Source organism: Cebidichthys violaceus, unplaced genomic scaffold (genome assembly GCF_023349555.1).
Source record: "Cebidichthys violaceus isolate CVI_PGR_0920_01 unplaced genomic scaffold, fCebVio1.0.p SCAF_12, whole genome shotgun sequence".
NCBI classification, from domain to species: domain Eukaryota; kingdom Metazoa; phylum Chordata; class Actinopteri; order Perciformes; family Stichaeidae; genus Cebidichthys; species Cebidichthys violaceus.
The window spans coordinates 10,083,764-10,106,229 of NW_027176285.1; the positions used below are offsets into that span (position 1 = coordinate 10,083,764).

Sequence of the window (22,466 nt, forward strand, 5' to 3'; positions counted from 1 at the left end):
CTCTTTGAGGGCTTCTAGTGGGCAGGTGTGGCATGACAGGGTTTAAAAAGCCAGCACAAGGTGAGTACACAAATACATCCAGAAGCTAGTACAAGGGAGGAAAGACAAGAGGAAGTGAGGGATATGGAGCTTGTGGCACATGACAGGTTGCCAGGTAGCTTGTTGACAAGACACAAACAAACAGTACTCCACAGAATGCACGTCAGCTCTAGGTCAGCCCAAACAGCTGACCAACAGCTGACAGCTGTGGAAAACAGGGTTCACAGCATTTAAGGCCAGGACATAAACTAAACTTAAGTTTTTCTTAAGTATCTGTAAAATACAAGTTATTTAACTACTTGGACGATGCTTAAAAAGTTAGAATGATGCATACAAAGTTACCCAATGTCCTTCTTTTTCCCCTTATGTTTCCCTAGACATGTCAGTCCAAGGTGTTTGATCTATCAGATGGAGTGTCCCAGTATGCATGGTTCCCCTGTCGTGAGGCTCATAAGTCAACCTGGGGATATCCTAACTATTGGCTCAAGGTAAGACCCATCTGAAAACAATGATGCATTTCGGTGCAGTGTTCTCTCATTTGAAGAAAATGCACTCATGAGATACCTCATGTGGATACTATACTTAACATCTGTCACCTGATATTGATACCACTTTAGAAGGTAATGCGCAAAAATTGTGGAGTCCCCTATCCTCAGTCTATACCATTTTATACTGGGGGACCATGCAGTGCTTTATACAACCATGGCATCATTATGGTGGCAACTTGAAAAACAAAAGCAAATGCTAAAGAATTATACACTAATTTGTAAGCACATGAGATGCATGAAACATGATTCAAAATCGGATAAGACATTCAACTACATATGGTACCAAGAGAAAGGATACAGTAGTTATCGAAAATGTATACCTACATTTATATATGTTTTTCTTCATTCAGGCCCACTTTTCTCATCCCATGGTGGCAGCCGCAGTGATTATACATCTGGCTGCTGATGGGACTGGTTACCTTGATCAGACACAGTGTAACATCACTGTTCAGCTGGTGGACACCAAGGAGGGCATCCATAGTCTAGGTAAGAACTGTCTTCTGTACTTTTAAATTGCAACTCACGTCCGGTGTCAGATTACTAAATATGACTGCTGAGCTCAAAGGTGTTTTGCCTACTGTAACTAACTACAGCTTGTTATAGTTGAGCAGTTATCATATAGAGCGAAGTCCCCTTAAGCTCATGTCACTCTCATCCATCTTTTCATCTTGTGCAAATGTCTTCATTAGAACACTATATCATTCTTTCAACACCACGCTTTAGTTTGTTCTTTCAGCCTTTTTTTCTCCACTAATTGACTTTTAGGGTTTGGTTAACATCGACCACCTATTCCTCTGATCCTCTGCTTCTGTCCCCTACTTCCCCTACCTCAATTTCAATACACTTCTGTCTTTTCTCTTTGTCTCTTCTCCGTCGCTGATATCCTCTCCACAGGTGAGTGGCGTCTCAGCTGCCGCACCAACCCTTTGGTGATCCCAGTGAGCCATGACCTGTCAGTGGCTTTCTACCATACCAAGGCCATCCTGGTCATGTTTGCCTCTCGCCTGGTGGCCATCTCCGGAGTAGGCCTGCGCTCCTTCCAGTCCTTCGACCCCATCACGATAAGTGGTTGCCAGAGCAACGAGATCTACAACCCAACAGGACAGAGGTGAGGCCAAGAAAAATGGAAATGGAACACCAGTGAACATGAGGCCTACATATGTTACACACACATCAGAATCAAAGACATGAAATCATAAAATTATGTCTACATGTCTACACAAGCATACGGCCACACACTAAGACAACTTGCACAATCTTTCGCCTTAAAGGTACAGAAGCCTTGATTTAGAATAAATAAAAAGGCTTTTCCAAATCTCTATATAGGTATACATGTGACGTACTTAATAATAGTTTATTCTGACACTTCTTATGGAATGCGTTGAAGGCACCAAATCAATTTGATATAACAACTCCATGACTGGCAAAATAAGATCTGTATTTCACTGTGAGGTCAGTTTATTTTTACAGTGCATAATCACAAATTTGTCTCAAAGGGCTTTATAGTCGTACATGGATAAAGAAAAAAAACTAAAAAGAACAATAAAGGCGCAATCTCTCTCTCTCTAGCTACAGTATGAGAGAGTTTGCAGTGAAGATTGTAGATCAGAGATAATGTTGGGCAACTTCCAGGTGCCGCCAAGCACCGGTAAGACCTCAACCATAAAATGTATTCTATACCGCCTGGAAAAAGGACAGACTATACAAACACACAAAATGCAAGTTAATGGATACCAATAACACACAGAGACAAGAGATACAAAGAGCTGTGTTTGTCTGTGCGTATTTGAGCCAGAGAGAGAGAGAGAGGCATGTTTTAATTAATGATGCCAACAAGCTGTTTAATGTTAGAGGTCTGCCCAAAGCTACAGCAATAACAGTAAAGTGTTCTTGGTAACATATATAATATCACTGGAAATTTGTAAATAATTTGGACCTGTTGCTGAGCTCCTCAAATTTACAACAATAAAGCCGCTGCACTGCTGCCTCCAGCAGTAGATCTTGTTTACCACCCAGCATTAGGTAGCGTTTCTAAACTCCTTTGTTTTCGGACCTCTAACATTCTGGTGTAGTGTAGACGCTCAGTGTAGACATAGCAAAAGATATGCCTTTTAAAATAGAAACGTAAAAGTCCAAACTTTGCATTGTTCAGCACAACATTGAAGTCTTCAGTCACCATTTTCACAACAATAACTAGTTATTTAAATAAATTACTTGTCAATCAGGCATCAAAAGTGCTGCCGAGGGTAGATGAGTTTTCCAAATTTGGATATTTCCACATATTTCTTTGTGTGACAAAACAATTTGTCACAGCTGAAAACCCATCATCTGAACCAGGAAATAAAGGTAGAATGTATGTTAAAAAGCCCATATAAATGTTATTGAAGACATGTCTAGGCCTGGCAAGACCAAGAAATAACAATTAACACCTATTCAGCTATACATTCAAAATGTTTGAGACTCCAGTACCTTTAATTTGAACTACTACTAAAAGAAATTAACATAATCATTTTACCTACTAGCCATATACTGTCTAGTCACTCCTCACAAACATAGTTAAACCAGACCACACAAGCACAAGGAGACACAATTTGCCAATTTCCACACCACTGTCATGCATGAGACAATTCATACTTATGATGCTTCACAACCCTTTCAACAAGAAATGCACTAATAAACACCACAATGCACAAAGAATGGATGGTTGGGGGTCTGTGCAGAGAGATAGAGCTGTTTGTGGCTTTTGTTGTGTGCCAGTGAGACATCCAGCACCTAAATAGATTAAAACTGCTGTGTATCTGCACCAGCCAGGAAATTGTTTGTTACCACACACACACACACACACACACACACACACACACACACACACACACACACACAAACTAGTTTATTTCTCCTGAAGTTCTTGTGACTTCCTTTCTTTCATATTCTATCCTCTTCATCTAATTTCCAGAGGCTCTTGAAAACTATTTTTTTTTCTATTATGGCAAGTCAACCAGACATGCCCACTTATCTTCTACAAGCTGAATATTATAATATAGTATTATGATCAGTTATTATATACCGGTCTGTCCTTACAACATCAGTAAAGAATGCTGGCTCCGCCACTTTGTCTTTTTATGTCATTGATCTGTTTCTTCGCTTCAATCGTCTCCAATTTATCATCTGCATTATGTTGTCTATGCTTTCCATATTTCTTCCCCATTTTATCTCTCTCCCTGCTTTTCCACATCTTTCCTCCTCCTCCCCTTCATCATATGTTATCCCATGCTGTCTTCTCATCCTTTACTTTCACATGATGTTCCTTTCCCTCAAACTATTTGCCATCTCCTTCTCCTGAAGTCTCCCTTTTCTGTGCCTCCCGCTCCCGTTTTCACTCTCTCATTCTCCTGGGCTGAGCTGCACATTTCCCGTAATACTTATGCCTCCACAAAACACCACATCCCCTTTTCCCTGAGTTGTTAACAACAGGAGCTATTAAGATGACTCAGTTTAATGTTCCATGCTCGTCTGCAAATGCATGCACATGTATGTTTTTCCTTTTTTCTCAGTTTTTTTTGCACAATTCTTTTACTTGTGTATCACCTCTTACTACATTGAGAATTGTTTGGAGTTCAGTTTTTTTTTCTTCAAGTTTTTGTCTTCTATTTCATACATACTATTTCATTGTTCTGTATACTGTACTTCTCATTTGCAGGGGAGGAGGGGAGTTTTACAGGTTGTTAATTGTAATTTATGTCAGAAATTCCATAGTGACTAGCAGAAAACCACAAAGTGATTTTGTTCCAAGCCAAAGTGGCCACAGAGGAGGCTTCATAGGCTTCCCTAGTTTGTCCTCAAAAAGCCCAGACTTGAGGGACTGCTACTCTCATGCTTTATAGACGGTCTTCACCTGCTCAGCTTCAAATTTGTCAACATGAGCATTTTAATCACAAGCTTAGAATGTTACTAAGAGCTCATTTGATGTTACTTTTGCTTTCTTTTAATAGTCTTGCTGAGTGTTATAGTGGGAGTGACAGTGAGTCAGAAAAATAAAGGACATACTTAAGGAATAATCCAGGTGCATAGAATATGTATCACTAATATATTTAATGATACATCTTAAAGGTTCTGTCAAAACAAATGGATGAAAGGGGCAAAAGATTCCATTCTTGCAGGACAGAGTTTAACAATGTTTCTTTCATCTGCTCTCTGTGCCCCCATATCTACCCCTCTTTCTCTCGCTCTCTCCTTCGCTGTTGGCTTCATAAGGGAACCCTATACTGTAGAATGCGGACTGTTGTAAAAAGGTGCCTCGGGCATGCAAGCCTTCCAAGAGCATTAAATGCCTTCTCCATCAGGTTACCAACATAAATCTGTGGCCAAACTCTGCCATTGTAGCCCGCACATAATATTATCCTGTCGCTCTTAATTCACAAATTACACTCTGCCGTGTGTGTGTGTGTGTGTGTGTGTGTGTGTGTGTGTGTGTGTGCATACAGACATCCCTTCAGGCACATAGCAAATATGGGAATCTTTTCTTCATGTGGTTTATTGATTTGATATGTTAAGCAGTCATTGATGGATGGATGTGGTTGACTCAATGTATGGCTTTTCTGTTGTGAGCAAATATGTGACTGCTTCCATGTTTGCGTGTCTGCAGTGTTACATTATACACAAAATTTCATGTTGACTGTAACTTTAAATGTGGTTTTTAGTTTCTTTCTCTCTCTCTCTCTCTCCCTCTCTTTCTCCCTCTCTTATTCCCCAACCTTCCCTTCCACCTACACACACCCCCACACGCTCACTTGTAGTTGTGTACATTATTCGTGCGAAGCCATTGACTGCCAGGAACCATTAATCCGCAATGCAGAGCTCAAGTGCAGTAGCTCTAGCCGCCACTTTTACAATGGAGACCGCTGCACCATCTACTGCAACTCTGGCTACGTCCTGCAAGTCCACCAGGATGATGACATCATCAAGAGTCAGGTAAACACAGTACTACACACATGTTTAAACACACACAGGCCATCCGAGAGCTCAGTGCACAAAGACGCACATTGAATGCATAAACGTACACATGCAAACGCTTAAGTGCAAAAGCATATCTGCAGCATATGGGAACATGCGTGCAAACATGCATTTGTGAATGCACACATGAACATGCAATGAGGCAAACTCAAGTACACAAATGGGCACATGAAAGAAGTGCAAACACGCTTTCTTTCTGCTTTCCTTTCTATCTGCATTTATTTTGTCACCTGCAAAAAAACTGGGCTTGGCACGGCAAGCCTCTTGGGAGGATGACATCATGAACATCCAGGTAGATGAGTGCTGCACCGAGGAGTGGAGACGCCACAGCCCTCTCCTCTTGTTGGCTTGCTACAAACACACACACACACACACACACACACACACACCTACACACACAGACACACACATACACACCTACACACACAGACACACACATACACACCCCCACACACACACACACACCCACACACCAAGCATATTCCTTACAAGCACAAGCACAATAGTGTTTAGTCTCTTGCTGAGCATGCTGCACCATCACCTCAAACAGTCACTTTGTATTGCTACTCCACCGGGACGATGACATCATTGCATAGTGTCTGCTCCCTCTCCCTCCCTCGCTCCATCCCTGCTCATTTTGCACACATTGAAGTCTCTTTTAAAGGGCAGAGAAATTGCTACCGCACTCTCACAGCAGCACACATTTAATGCTTCTATGTCGATACCAACACACATACAGTAAGTACACACAAGCTTCTGCATAAACAGGACACAGATGCGGACAGATACAGTATACACACAGATGCGTGCACACCACAAGTAAACAAACAAACAGGGTAGTTGACACCACATCGTAAACCTTTTGGTTTTGGGCCAAGCTGCTGTAAAGGCCATATAAACGCTTTATCTATCTCCACGGCTCTGTAAAGAAGTCTGCAAGACTTTAACGCTCCCTCAGAGAGATCGGTGGTTCAGAGAACAAGATACATTTAGTTTTTATGTATTTCAGTGTATGTATGTGTCTATGTGTGGGTGTTTTTAAGGCATAAATCCCTTTCACACATGAAGTCTATCCCTAAAATGTTCAGGAACATTTCCTGCATTGCAGGAAATATGCAGGTAATATGCCAATACAACTGTGCTGTAAATGAAAGCAGTAACAATACAGGGCAAGCACGTAGAAGTTTACAGCCATTTGACAAAAATACATTTTCACGTGGAGCAAGCGAACCATCTCAAGACTCGGTAATTGAATCCGTGACTGTTTCTGATTCAAGTAAAAAAACATTAGTTGTCTCGCAATTTTTGTGAATATCAAATGCAGTACAACAACATTGGCACTGTACAAATACAGCTCCTCGCCCACCATGTAGCGTCTTCTGATGCGTACACGTGAACATAGCCTCGCCCCATCTTCTTCTGCTGTTGAGTTTTATGGCGGTTGGCAAGCATTACTGCCATCTGCTGGCCGTTTTTCTTGCCCCATCTCTTCTGGCATTGCTATTGGCATGTGTGGAAAGTCACAAGATGGAAATATTCCCAATCACCAGCAGCTCCCGAAAGGTTATTCCAGTAATTTACTGGGATCTATGCATAAAAGTGTGACTGTTTTTTAGGTATTTAGGATTCTGACCTTACCAATGAGTTTGTTCTCCCATCTTTCATATGGCTGTGGCGGTGATCTGTAACTCATCATAATTGGAGATTGGTCATTTTTGTTGTTTTAATATCAAATTAGCATTTTGATTTTAATAAAATATGCTATGCAAGAAATGCTTAAGTCCTCTCCCTGAGCTCCGAAATCATTTTGAGCTCAGCAAGGACAAGTAAATCATTGTGCTCAGTTGACATGCCAATAGTTAAAAAAAAAAAGTAGATGTGCAGACTGAATGATGTTTAAGACGACCACCACCATAATCTAATCATTTTTAACTCACCCTGTCTGCCATAGTAGGATTTTTTTTTTTTTTTATATATATATATATATATATATATATAACTAGCTTGTTGGTACAATTCAAGTCCAGTCTTTTTTTTTCCTCAAAGAGTGAAACAATTCTCTGGAAAATTATTTACCAGTTGTGTGTCCCTCCAGGGGAAGTAGCAGTCTCCATCCAAAAGCCTTTGTCAGTTGGAAGGAGGAACAGTCTCACTGGGCGCCGTTTACTGTAAACTAATGTTGCTATTGTCCAATCACTGAAACCATAATTTTTGACATCTACTCTTCTTTGTTTTGAGAGTTCAGTAGAACAACATTTTGAAGCCGGCTTTACTTCTAGCTGTAGAATCCTGCAGGGAACAGCAGTTTCTTCTTTGTCTACAACAGCGGCACAGCTGCAACTGACTAAACTGTTCGATTGTAGGCAGATATAGACAAATAGAGATTTGAATGAATCACTGGGCACATCCAGATCAACTGTAATAAAGAGAATGTGCTTCATGTCAAACAGTCATAGGGCCAGTAGTAAATCGATCTGGCCAGATTTTCAGGGTACATCTGCTCTCATCTCCCCATCACGTGAGATAATTGACAATCGCATGTAAAAACATAAAATGTATTAAATACAAAAACAACTTAACTTTAGATTGTCTCTATCCCCCTCACTGTGTCTTTCCTATTTTGCATCTTTCCTTCTTTTTTTCAGCCACAAAAGTGCTTAAAAATACACATAGACTCCAAGGTTGAAAAGTGCAGCATGAAGCACAACCTTGTCTCCCTTCATTAGCCAATTGCATTCTTGTTTCAGTGGTATCTTCAGAACAAATCTGTTTCCCACACTTGCTTGATTTGTATATATATGTTTTATTGCTGTCTATTTTGCCTATCTTTCTCTCTGTTTGAAAATTTAGGGCTGGCGCTTATAAAGTTTTATTTCACATTGGCTTTTCCTTTCAAATGCTCTAGAGGCTTCACAGCTGTCCAGCATAGAACAATCTCGTCAAAACACAATTACCTGCTTGCTATATGATTTCCCATCCACTTTCTTTTAATGACCAAAACACCCACTTCAGATCTTATCAAAGCGATGGCAAAAATGTTACTGTTATTTAGAAATAACTCTTGGTATAATTTGAACCATTATATCTAAAATAAATTTAAGGGCTATTAAGAGCCATATCAACATATTATTTTGTTCATGTTCATTTGAGTGGGCAGTCAGCCACCTCAGCTAAGGAAAGACTTTCAAGTGCATGTTTTATGGGTGCCCTCATGCTTGGCTTTTCCGTGGGTGCTCCAGTTTTCTGCAACTCTACAGGCTATGCATATATAAGGTGCTGTATTAAAAATAATCTTTCCTTTGACCTTCATCAAGGCACTGGCCTAAGAGCTGGAGTTCATCCAGAAGTGCTGCATTACAGCTAGTAAGGATGTGTCGAATGCAGAGGACAAATATCACCATGGGAATTAATAAACTATAACCTATATCAGATTTAAGACCTCATTCCGGGCTCACATCCCTTGCCTTCCAGCCAGGAAGTAGAAAAGTGTAATACATACTGTAAATAATACCATGTTTTGGTATAACTTTGAATGTTATTTTTGCTTCTTTAGTTATGACTATAATAAAGTTATTATAAAAGTTATTATTTAATTGAATTATTTGAAATCACTCATAACCAACCACCACTCATATATTCTTTTTCACAAGGAAATATTTCTATAGTCACATTGCAGAAGCTAAAGATGCCCTAAATTCTGTTTCACTGTGACCATCAGGCTATTTTTGTGATTCATTTCTTACCAAATTTCACAGGGGGAGGAAAAATGAAATCATGAAAAGGCATCCTGCCTTTCTATTCTAGTCCTATTCTGTCCTGATAGTGCTACGGCAGGGAATACCTGCTCTGGGCTTCACACTTGTAAGCTCTTGTAATATCTATGTGAATGAGAGTGAAGGTCCTTTAACACTGTCGCACTGTTGCTCCTTAAGCCCATCCTTGCACCTTAGGTTGTTTTTATAAACCGAACGTTTAGAATCAACTCTGTCTAGTCTGACGTGGTTAGCATTTAAAAACAACAAAACAAAACAAAAAAAAACTAACCCCTCAGAAATGTATGCACTTAGAAGTGTTTCTTCTTCTGAGTACTGTTGGATTCCCAGTAACACTCTCATTTTACTGTTCGGAACCCATTCTCGTCCACGATCATTTGTGCAACTATTAAGTTTTCTACCAGAAAGTGTGTATATTCCAGGCAAATAAAACCTCTCTGCTTCCAAGTTAAGCTCATTTTTTTCTTTTACTCCAAAATGATTTCTTAAGGGCTTTTCCATGAGGACCAGACGGAAATATATTAGATATATTTAAAAATATAAGCCATACCGTTATAAATCCTATCAACCCACCTATCAAAGTGCAACTGTGTGTTAATACTATATGTCGGTATGTCGGTTTATTTATCTGTTAGTCTGTCTGGCTTGAATTAAGCAGAGTAGCAAAGGTTGAAGAGAAATAGTCAGCTGTAAAGTTTTTACAGGAGGGAAAATTCCCACACATTTACACACACAGTACACATAGGCATACAACCCTTTATACACTTAGACACTCGGGGATACATTCTTGATTAAATGCAAAAACAATTCATGGCAGATGTATGTAAATGTTAATGTGTTACTTTGTGGGCAGTCATGTGTGTTTGTGACTGCATACAAACAGTTTTAGACAGATGTTTTAAGACAAAACTTGTAACTTAACACACGTGTACACCCATTTTGCAAACTTACTTACCCTACCATTTGCATACATTTTTACAGTCACCACATTAACACTAAATAGATCCTTCCACATTTCTCCCTTCATAATTGACTCATTCAACTCTACACCCAGTTATTTTCCAGCAGGCACTCACGTGCGATGCATATGTTACTTCGTTGGATGTCCAAATATAAAAAGGAGCTTATTTATTTTGAAGGAAATTGATACTGTTATGCAGTATCATATAATGGGATCAAGATTAGAGATAGAAATACATGGGAATAGAGATGTTATGAAGTAATAGATATGAAATGCTAACTGAGTCCAGCTTGTGTGGCCTTAAAGTTTGGCCACTCTTTAAAAAAAGGGGGTAATTAAGGTCAACCAAAACAGGGATAGAGTGTAATTCATGGGGAAAACACAGGTTTGCCTTTTTATGTTCTGAGAGGGAAAAGTCAAAATGATTGAGCTCTCACAGCTTTGTTGTGAGATTTCTTGGCACTGCAATCAATTTAAGCATTCCTGTTGCGTTACATGGTGCTTTTTAATGAAAGAGGATGAAAACAGTTGAGGTTTGGATTGTGCAGTGGCTCCCCATTTTGATCTCATCTCTACAAATATCATGTCACAAGCCAACTAATTTACAGGAATCAGCTATTTCTATTGGAAATATACCTAAAGTCTAGGGCATGTTTATAGTGAAAAAAAGTTAGGCATTTTCAAATGTAATGTTTTGGAAACATTATGGTTGCCAATTCTGTTTCCAGGTGCTACTAATCTCAGGTTGGTTAGCTACTTCAAAAATATTTTTTAGCATATTTGTTCAAATTGTCATTACATCCCCACAGCAATCTATATGTCAAATGCTCTGCCGAAAAAACAAAACAAAAGAAATCTGTTATCTGTGGTTATTGGATGACTGTAATAAATCCATCCAATCATTTCATTTGGCCCGAATGGAGCCAAGTTTGGAGCAAGTGCTGCTTTCATTGGAAAAAAAAATTTTTTTTTTGAAAATGTATTTATTTTTTATATTCAAAATTGAGCGTACTCTTGCTAGTTTCTCAAGATTACCAACCCAAGCTTTAATTCTGTATACTCTTCACAATGTTCTCATCACTCTTGATCTGGAATGGTTACCCATATGTGTACAGGGTGTATAAACATTAAGTTCACACACACACACACACACACACAATTAATGTAAGACATGTGGCCTTTGCAAGCCTCAGTCAGACCTTGCTAGGTCATAGCTCATTCAGCAGTAACCTGAATGGCTGTTATTCCAGTCAGGGGCTGTTCTCAACGCTAGGTCCATTATAGGAATGAGAGGGACGTTCATTTATTATACTAGGTCCTATACCGTGTTATAGACTTGAGCTGGTCTTTGTTTGTCATAGTAGAATGATGTTTCAACAGTTAGGTTTGACTCCTGGCCTGAGTCAGTTCCTTGCAGATTTTTCATGTTCTCCGCATGTGTGGATTTCCTCTGGGTTCTCGAGTTACCTCCCACATTCCAGTCACACAGGATGCACTTTGTACGTTTGAAAAGGTGACGCAGTCTACTTCGATTTTGGAGAAGCTTGCACAGGAAGAATCACTGGAAACATATATTTTTTTCTGTTGACAGGGAACTCCATAGTTGACTACTGATCACTAGGCCATGCGGCAAAGTTTGTGACATTAGCTAATTTAAGAAGAAACTGCAATCATGGCACTAATTTGTCTGCAAAACCGATTTATTTGACTATGTTTGTACTTTATCTTTGTTTTCCACCTAAATGCAAAATTGATTGATTGCGTGGCATTACCTGAATATAATTTTTTTTTGGTGTAAAAGTCTTAAACAAATTGTTACACATGATCACTTTCACCACCAGTATCATAATTACGCAGAAACTCAGAAAGAGGATAAATCCTCAGAGGCTGGTATTACAGTTGTCAAAGATTCCCTCTTGTGTGTTGTCACACTTCCACCAAAGTCAATCTGTTTTGTGTTAGGGCTGATTGTGCAGTTGTTGGATATCAGTTGTCTGAGTGGCATGACTTGACCTTACAAATGCTATCAGCAGTTACTTGAGCTGCTGGGTAGCCTGTGAGGCTTACTGGCGTACAGTAAACTAAGCTGGATCAAGCTTTGTTAGGTTACACATTAATTGGAGACTTGTTGAAGTGAGTGCTGAATTGCTGTAGTCATTTTTTGTGAGGTAAACATTTTCAGGATGTGTGTGGGACATAAATCTGTCATATCAATGCAAAAATGAATGCTTGTATCAAGCATACTTAAGCATATAGCTCCTTCAGAATATGCCTGTATTCCATATGCTGTATCTGTCACTATCTGACACTCTGATTTAATGTCTTGTCTTATTGCTAGTCGGATACGGCAGTTACTATAACCTGTGCAAATGGGAAGTGGACCAAACAGGTCTCATGTGAGCCTGTGGACTGTGGTGTGCCAGACAAATACCATGTCCATCCTGCCCATTTCGACTTCCCTGAGGGCACCACCTACGGCAAGAAGATCACCTTTCAGTGCCGACAACCTGCCCAGCTCGTAGGTGAGATACATAGAGGAGCATGAACACATGTATGAAGAGATACATATCTTCAGGCTGTTGTCTTTAGGATTCCTGAGATTAGATGAAAGTCAATTTTATTGTTAAAGGTTAACAGAAAAATAAAATGATTTTGCCTTCAGTTTTACAAATTGAATACACATTAGGATCCTGATTAATTATTGGTCTTGGATGAACATGTACGATGTTTCAACTTTTGAATTGCTATTGCCATGATAGATATGGTATATTTTACATTACAAAACTGCACAACATACAGATTTGAATAACTGAAAGCCAGGATTACATGATTTTTAAATTAGTTCATACATATTAATTTCAGTCACTTAATTGTCCTTCTTCTGTTCCTCAACACATTTTCATAATTATATATATATATTTTAATTTGCCTTCTTTTCCACTTACCAACACAGATATTTCATCTGCCCCTGTCTTCTTGTTTTCTTCAGGTACAAACAACTCTCTTACCTGTTTAGAAGATGGCCTCTGGTCCTTCCCGGAGGCTCTTTGTGAACTTCGCTGCCCAGCCCCTCCTCCTGTACCCAATGCTGTTCTGCAGACCAAGCGCTGCAACGAGACCGGCCTCAAAGTGGGCACGCTCTGCAAGTACAAGTGCAAGCCAGGCTACCATGTCAGCAACAAACCTAAGCGGTAAAGAAAGACATAGAATGGTTGTTTATTCATTTGGTTCTTCATCATACAGTTGTTTTTCAATTGAATGTAAGTCTTGGAATCAGTTCAATTTAAAGACTTTCTCTTTATATCAACTTCTAAACTAAACTAAAGTTACACAAAGCCCACAAGTCTAAATGTTAATCCTCTTCTTTCTTTTTAGGCGTGCATTTAAGCGCCAGTGCACAGAGGATGGCAGCTGGCTAGAGGGAGCATGCGAGCCCGTGACTTGTGATGCCCCACCTCCCATCTTCCACGGCTCCTATCACTGTACTGATGGCTTCCGCTTTGACAGCGTCTGCAAACTCAACTGCTCTGATCCTGCCGGTAATACTGCTATTGCCGCCACAGGAGGCTCTGCCCATACGGTGAGGCTGCTGCACGCTCCATGCAAGCAGGTCTGTCCATCTCTTTCCTCTCTTTCTATTCTTGCTTTACCTATACTGCATGTATGTCTTCTTTTAGTCATGTGTATAAAAAGTCAGGCATTCTCTCCTTTTCTCCCGTCTTTGCGTCCTCACTGTTGATCACGTTTAGGGCTCAACACGACACAAGTAGTGAATGTTATTATCAAATAATGAATTATAAGCATTTGTATTTGATGAGTTTTAAGCACCCTTCACAATGGAGTATTAGTCACGTTTGTTTTAAATGTTGTTTGTTTAAAGCACATTATTGTAAAGATAGTGAAGATGTAAAGATGTAAATATACTCATGTTAGCTGATAAGATGCAAAATTAGTGATTAAATGGAGCCTTTTCCCAAAACTCACTTTTCTATTTTTATCAGATGCTTTTTAGATTGCCCTCACTGTCTGAAAACTTGTCTCTCCCTGCCTCTTTCTCTCCCTGTCTCCCTTAGCCCTACTCAATTTGACGCCATACTAATTAGATTGCTATTGATTTTCAGAATAGTCCTGCTGCCACAGACTTTTGAAATGTATACACCTTTTAATCTATTCTGCCTCTAAGGCGTTGTGGGTTCGATGTCTGATACAATTTGGATTGTATTTCCCCCTTTGCAGCGGTATGCCATCTTCATGTTCTTGGTCTGCTACTGTTTGCCTTCCAATATGTATGTATAATTGTTTTCTTGTGTATCTATATTTGTTATTTTCAGGGCGCAGGGTCCAATGTGATCCGTTGTAGAAAGGATGGAAACTGGACAGGGTCGTTTCGCCTATGCCCACACAGCAAAGGCCAGTGTTCTTTACCTCAAAACCTCCATTATAGCCTACAGTACTCATGCAAGCGAGGACACGGCATAGGTCTGTATGCACAAATTATGAATATATAACAACAATTATGTTTTGTTACTGCTGGTGTCATCCTTCATTGTTCATATTACTCACAGCTTTTGTTAAGTGTGCTCTTATTCTTCATCGTTCACATTACTCATTCCTTTTCATTTTGTACTGTTTGTAAACATTTGAATGAGAAACATTATAATGTCTAAACCACTGTAAAATAACCGAGCATGTTAAATATCACTCAGTATCATAATCATTTGAAAGTAATGGGGGGGGGGAAGGATGTGTCTTTTGAATTGCATTCGATCTAGGTGTTGTTTGTGCATACTTTTATTGGTTTTGTTCCTCTGTTTCTCTCTTGCTCACACCCACACAGGTGAGGAGTGTGAGCTGATGTGCAGAGAGGGTAACAACGACGTGGTGATCCTCCCTAGCAACATGACAGTAGAAAATGTGCTTATAGAACATTGGAGGAACCCGCACAAAGTCAAAGTAAGTTTGTACGTGCGTTTGTGTCCACCTCACAACTCTGACAGACGCACTTTACAAAGTTCTGCGATCCACAACTCTCCTGTAAGGAATTTCACATATAGTGTCTACATCCTGGGTCGACTACCCACAGTGCAAAATGCCAGCATTGCAACCCTTCAGACATTTTTATTCTATTTTTAACTGGAAATGTGAAAACATGCTGCCGCCCTTTTGTGTCCATGTCCTCAATATGATATTCAACTACCTTCTTGGAGAAACAAAAAGCTGCAAAGCTTCTTTGGGAATTAAGTGTTGTCCCTACACCGACATTTTTAGCATTCAGTTTCCCTTTTATTTGTCCTATCCAGAAATAACGCGTAGTGAAAAAGCAAAACGAAACATAAAACAACTACAATAACACTACCATTGTGGCCAAGTTGTAAAACTTTGTCAAATGGATTGTCATCAGTAATTACTGTAATTTTCTGAAATCAAAATGCCGCTCACTGGTTAATGACCTCATTTCATTTAGATATACCTTACAGCTACAGACTGTAATGATTATGTACTGTTTGCTTACACTGTCAGGTAGCAAAACACAGGGTTAAGATGTTATTTTAGGGAAGGTCATTGAACACAGAGCTGTACACCTTGTCCCAGTGGGGGTGACACCCTACCCCCCATGGTGTCATTCTGATTTTTTATGAAGCTTAAGATGCGTGGATGGGCTATGGTATGTATATGAGTGTGTCTGTGTGTAGATGGAGAGTACTTGACTACATCAACTCTTCCAATTTTGCTCTCCCCCTTTTTTTTTTGTCAGCTTAATGTCCTTTTAGCTGTAGAGTCAGAGACTAAATAGCATCATGTTTTGTAACCAGAAGAAAAGCCACGGCCGAGTAAAGGAACACATTCTATTTCTCACAGTATTTTTTCCTACAACTCCTTTTGTTTTTGTTTTACAGTCACACTGAGTCAGCAGCTTTTTGTGGTGGATGTCAGGAGAGAGCGGTGGCTTGGGCCACGTGGACATGAAATGATCTGTTTTTCATGGATTTGTGTAATTGATATGATTTTTGCTCAGTGGTAATTTGAGGCTTGAGGCTCTGCTGTTGGGGGCAGAGGATAGCATAAAAGAAGTCAGAGAAGTGAGGGTGGTGGGGTAAGGGTTTCCAGGATTTGGAGATTGGAGGAGGAAAAGTTTTTGCTGGTGGTGTATACTTGTGTATGTGCTATGTTTTGTCCTGTGCCACTACCTGTCAACTGACTGATTCCAAATAGACTAATATAAGAGTGCAAACACACACACACACACACACACACACACACACACACACACACACACAACCATCCACTGAGCAGACAGAAATGTGCATTCATGGCAAAATGTATTAATTTGCAGGACGTAACATTTGCAATTATATTGGTGTCAAAGAATAAGGGATCCTTTATGGTCCACTTAGAGAGTGCTGCCTATTTAATTGTAGAAGCAGAAAAATAGATGCAACAGGAGATGCAATGCAATCATCATCATTCATGACAATGTTGGACAGTTTCAATATCATAACATGATTCCAAACTTCTCTCCCGATTGGGATTCTTCACACAGTATCTACAAGAGAATTCTTGTTCTCAAATGCACTTTCTAGTTTTACTTTGCTGAGTTGGAGGTTAATGTTGCCCACCTTAATAAGTGATGTTGATTTATTGCCTTTAAACTAGTTGTATTTTGGTTCTTAGTGTGACCCACTTAGAATTCTCCCCTGCTTCTCTACCTCCACCTCCTCCTCTTCTTTTTTCCTGTCCCTCTATCTCTAACAATTCTGCGCCCCCAGCACCCTCCTCCCCCTTTATCAGCAAAATTACCCTGTCGAGCTTGCTGTGGAATTAGTCATTTTCTACATGACATGACCTCGTCTGTGGTGGCGCTGAGATAGGGATCTATTTTTATGTGGTATCAGCGCCCCGGGGAGGTTTCACAGGGTGAGGATCCTACACGTAGTGAGGGGTGAGGCCAGGCCACAATCATGGATTATCATGATTTACGGCCTTGCTGAGAGAAGAAAAAAAGAGTGAGAGAGAGAGAGAAAGAGAGAGAGAGAGAAGAGAAGAGAAGGAGTTTCTGGATGACATCATCATAGCAGAGCGCGGAAAAAGGAGAATAAAAGTACAGTAGTTGCAAAAAGTTTCACCTATAAGACAAAATAATAATGTGCTTAATCTTCCACCATATAGGGACTAACCATCATAGCCCTCACCGCAGAACACACACGCTTACACACACCACAGACATTCCTGCATTCTGCTATGCAGTACTACATCGCAGTAGTCCTCAGATGCTATGTCATTCTTTATTTCCACCTTCAACCCCCCATCTTTGTTTTTTGCATTGATTTGCTGACAGCATTGAAATAAAAAATACCTTAGTTTGCAGCAACAAAAGAAAAGCACGTCAACTTTGGGAGATATTGGGACACAGGGGGGTCTGAGGCGTGGACCATCTAAGGTCGGACAGTCCTTTGCTGTGGATGATACTTTTGATCATACGCACTACTATACCAGTCTCGGGTCACACTTGTGCTGTAAACAAAACCCTTCTCCACCTGCTGGCTCGAGTTGAGTCATATACTTTACACAACGGCCCCTATGCCTGACAACCACACACACACACACACACACACACACACACACACACACACACACACACACACACGGTATATGAATACATAGCATAGTATATGCATTTTCATACCTACAGTAAAGGCCTACATTAATGCATTTGCACATGCAGGTTCACATTCTATGCACAGAGCTGCTCATATTGCCTGGACACAAATGTTTTCTGTTGCATTTCAATGAAGAACACAGTGGGAGAACAGGATGGAATTCCACACATTCTGCAAAGATATTTGAGAACATGTTGCTTTTTACCTCTATTTCTCTCTCTCTCTCTCTCTCTCTCTCTCTCTCTCTCTCTCTCTCTCTCTCTCTCTCTCTCTCTCTCTGTGTGTCTCTCTCTCTTTCACTGTTATTCTTTTTACATTTTTATAATGCTTTATCTTGTAATCAATTAATTCTGCTGTTCTGGTGGATAAAGTTCAATATAAGCATATGAGGCTTTTCGATATCCCCTGTGCTTTGCTGTGTTAGGTGTGTGTTTGTGTGTGTTTGCGCATGCGTGCGTGCGTGCGTGCGTGCGTGTGTGTGTGTGTGTGGGTGTGTGTGTGTGGCTAGTTAATGCCTGGTGACTTTAGTTAGCGTTAGAATTATATGGATTGAAACGCAGGTAAAAAGAACTCTTGGCAAAGCTCTTAAATGCTGCTCATAAGGGGAATAACCCAAACCACTGAAAGCACCAGTATAACTTAGTTAATTACACTTCGCCTCAACTTTTCTCTTTTCTTTCAGAGCATAGTCTGTACAATGGGACTGAAATGGTATCCACACCCAGAATTGCTCCACTGCATCAAAGGATGTGAGGTAAGGAATCGACCTGAATTAGATTTTTGTTTTTGTCATTGTTTTTGTGGGGTAATAGTCTCATCTATCATAAGACACTTTAATACTTAATAGTCCTTCCACCTTCCTTGACCCAAAACCGAACAGAGTGATGAGAAATGTGCCTGATATAGTATATGTTGCCAGATTTGAGTGTAGATGCTTACAGTGGCCAACATTCCAGGTTGTTCCAATCTTTAATTTTGTAATTTTTAATCGTGCATATACATATTCATACGAGCATGAAAATAACACAAAACACACACATAGATGTGCTTGTCTGTGCAGATATAATTGCCCCCCCCCCACCCACCCCCCAACCCTTACACAAAGAACACTCTCAAAGAATCATAGTTAGCTTTCAATAAATTAATCTCAGTCTTCATAGCTTGTAAAAGTAGTTTAATGAAATATTAACTTTGCTCGGCCAATGGAGTTGGACAGACAATGGATACACTCAGAACAACCTGTACTGAAGGTGAAGACTAAATCTCCTGAATTTGTACATCTTACGTACTTCCAGGTAGGACTGAGATGGGAAGGGTAGCTGATTAGTTCATTACTTGATTTGGCAGGGACTGGGCATATTAATAACATTTCTGAAAATGTGCCAGAGTTAAAAGTATGTGTGTGGTTCAAGTTAAAAGTACAGTAGTTTTTAATACACTGGCAAGTAACTGTCCACATTGAGGACATTTCTTCTGCCAGTTGCTGAGGTCAACCTCCTGCACAGGGTGCGCAGGTGGTTGTCAACAGAAGCCACTTAGACCTTTGTAAGCCGGTTAAAAATGCTGTTGCCAAATGGCCATCTGGTGTCAGCTCACTGACACTTATTAGCTTGTTGTAATCTGAAATAATTACCTCTTACAAACATGATCATCTGATCATGTGCTAAACATGTATTTCCTCTGAAAATGCTGCATTCACATGAGAAGACAACATGTAAAAGAATTCCACTTCACATCATGGAAGAATGATATCATCTACTCAGTTTATGCCAATTGGATAACCTGATTGGTAACCCAAGTGGCGAGGGTGGGGCCAACCCAATAAATCACCATATTAGAGTGTTTTGTGAAGTGAATAGTTTATGGTGTCCTCAGTTTGATATACGGGTTTTGCCCAGTAAGGGCTTAAAAAGTCACAATGAAAGATGAGGGAAGTTTAATGCACGAGATTCATCAGCAAATTTATCCAGAGACCCCTAAAATATCCTGAAATGCTCAGGAGGAAAGTACCACGAGAACAAAAGGCATCCTTGTTAAGTTCCCTTTTTACCATTATCAACCATTTTACTTTCTTTTCATTTATTCTTATTTATTTTTTTACTAATTACAATCTCTCCCTGATCTGTCTGGTATAGCCATTCATGGGAGACAACTACTGTGATTCGGTCAACAACAGAGCCTTCTGTAACTATGACGGAGGAGACTGCTGCCAATCCACTGTCAAGACCAAGAAGGTTAGTGTCGTGCTTGTACCTCAGAATAAATCTCACACTTCAGACTAAGAGATGATGTTGGTTTGGGTCCTGGTCACACTGATCAACAGTCAGTGTTTGCTCCCCAACTCTGGAGTCACACAAAGTTTAGGAATAAATCCCACCTCCCGCATGTGATCATGTTTCCCTTTCCCTGTGCCTATCCTGGACTTTTTAATATTCTCACTGCCATGCATCAAGCTTTATAAATGATAATTTCTACCTACACAAGGTACGTTTAATGGGAACCACAACTCAATATAATGTTGAAGACTGCTGTATCTAACCTCTTGGAACTTCTCTATACAGATTCTTCCTTCATTTGCTTTGTGTCCAGTTTTAGATTACTGGTGGACAGATTACTGATATCACATCCAAGAGAGTAGGAGAATTCATACTTCATCAAGTCCTCGTTATATTCAGTTACCTAATGTGGAAAACGTCTATATTTGTCTTTGTGTGTCTGCATTCATGTGAAGTTACTCATTACCCAATGTAGGTAGTGATTCTAATCTAATTTAGTTATCACAGAGACTAAAGATCATGATTGTAAGAACTTGGATTATAATTTACTGTTGCTTGTGTGATTAATAGAAAGTCACATCTGTCAGCACTCAATCAACTGTGTCGTATTACGTTTGGTCATCCTTGTGGTAGTACTCTCTTAATTCAGGGAGGTGCTTTGTCTGGCTCAGTCCAGCTAGCTGCTGGCAAAGGAACTGATTGGAAGTCTATTGTAGCTTCTGTGCAGCAGCATCTGCTTCTCTGGCCTGGCCTGTTTCTGTGAATCTGGCAAGGGACTTAAATTGTCCTCCTGGCATATCCATCTGTATGTCTGGTTGGGCTTATATTACGGTCTATGTGTCTCAATGGCTGTGTCAGTGTGTCTGACGGGAGAGCTTCTTCATTTCCTCTCAGGGGTACAAAGGATTACTTCTGGTCCACCTTCACAGATTTTTGGGGCTTTTTGGGTCCATAGCCATGAGGACACAAATAATCGTGTAACTTTTCTTGCTAACAATTTTTTTTCAAAGACAGCTTCTTTTACGTTCATTATTTGTTCCTTTTTTATTATTATTTGTTCCTTTTTTAAACCTTTTTCTGGAAAGACATTGGCAATAGATTGATCATGGCTTTCACTAGGGAAACAATTTTCAAACAACACTGCTGCATAATTTTTAAATGGTCAAATTTACATTGTTTTCCCAAAGTCTCAATATCATTGACCAGCAACCAGACGTACCTTTTGGTACCCTAGAGGAGAGGTGGTAGAGTACATGCAACAAAATAATTGTTTCTGTGGTCACGCACTATTGCATGTAACTCTTAAAATTACATGTGGCAAATATTTTTTACCTCCACCAAAAAATGTTTTTATCGCACAATTTGGTGTATTTATGTATCAGACTGAAATCTAACAGAGACCGCTGATACATTTTTTTTCTTATTTTCATTGTGTAACAGTCTCTGAGCACACGATTACAGCCTGAATCTGATGTTTTCAGATTTAAAAGATTACGACATGTTTGTGTGACGAAGGTTTGCCTAGCTGGGTTCGTTGCTCTAAAAGATTGCATGTTGATCAACAAGAGGTCGCGAGTAGTATGTTTTACAAATTCCAAATACAGTGAGAAGTAAATGTTTCACCAATCTGAAAGATAACATCAACTCACATGGCTTCTCTTGTTTACTCTTTCCCGAGGTATAGGTGGAACCTGCAAGTGGGGGGCCTCCAGCTTTGATGGCGTTATATCACGACCATACATTTACATATTAAAAAAAACACACAAAAAAACAGACATCATTTAAGTAACAATCTATTAGATTTACTACAACCACAACATGTTTTATGCAGGGCTGCCAAGTTTTCAATTTAGTAATATAATAAAATGATATGGCCTATTACATGGTCATACTCAGGGTCAATCCCTGAACAGGATTCCATTGACAATTCCAGCAAAACCTCGAAAGGAAAAGATTTGATAAGAGTTTAAACAAGGCATCAATGTACAGTACATTGAACTATTTTCCCTTTAATTTGAAATTAGTAAAATAACATCATATTTGACATGGTCATAGTCAGGGTCATCCTGAACAGGATTACATTGAAAATTGCAGCTAACCTCAGAAGAAAAACACATATTTATACATTTTATTTCTGAAAGTTTAAAAATGAGTTTACAATATAATTTGAGCTAGTTCTCCCCGTACAGATTGTACAGTAA

General features: G+C 39.7%; 1 protein-coding gene across 1 annotated transcript in view; it reads left to right on the top strand.

Moving 5' to 3' along the window:
- Nucleotides 1–22,466, top strand: part of pappaa (pregnancy-associated plasma protein A, pappalysin 1a) — an 88,257-nt gene that overhangs the window by 54,052 nt on the left and 11,739 nt on the right. Inside the window, exons 11-21 of the mRNA XM_068706299.1 lie at nt 417–527; nt 938–1,073; nt 1,482–1,695; nt 5,381–5,555; nt 12,670–12,853; nt 13,321–13,522; nt 13,707–13,941; nt 14,663–14,810; nt 15,169–15,284; nt 18,672–18,743; nt 20,125–20,223. Of these exons, the coding sequence (XP_068562400.1) occupies nt 417–527; nt 938–1,073; nt 1,482–1,695; nt 5,381–5,555; nt 12,670–12,853; nt 13,321–13,522; nt 13,707–13,941; nt 14,663–14,810; nt 15,169–15,284; nt 18,672–18,743; nt 20,125–20,223 (1,692 nt within the window). The remainder of the gene's footprint in view (nt 1–416; nt 528–937; nt 1,074–1,481; nt 1,696–5,380; nt 5,556–12,669; nt 12,854–13,320; nt 13,523–13,706; nt 13,942–14,662; nt 14,811–15,168; nt 15,285–18,671; nt 18,744–20,124; nt 20,224–22,466) is intronic.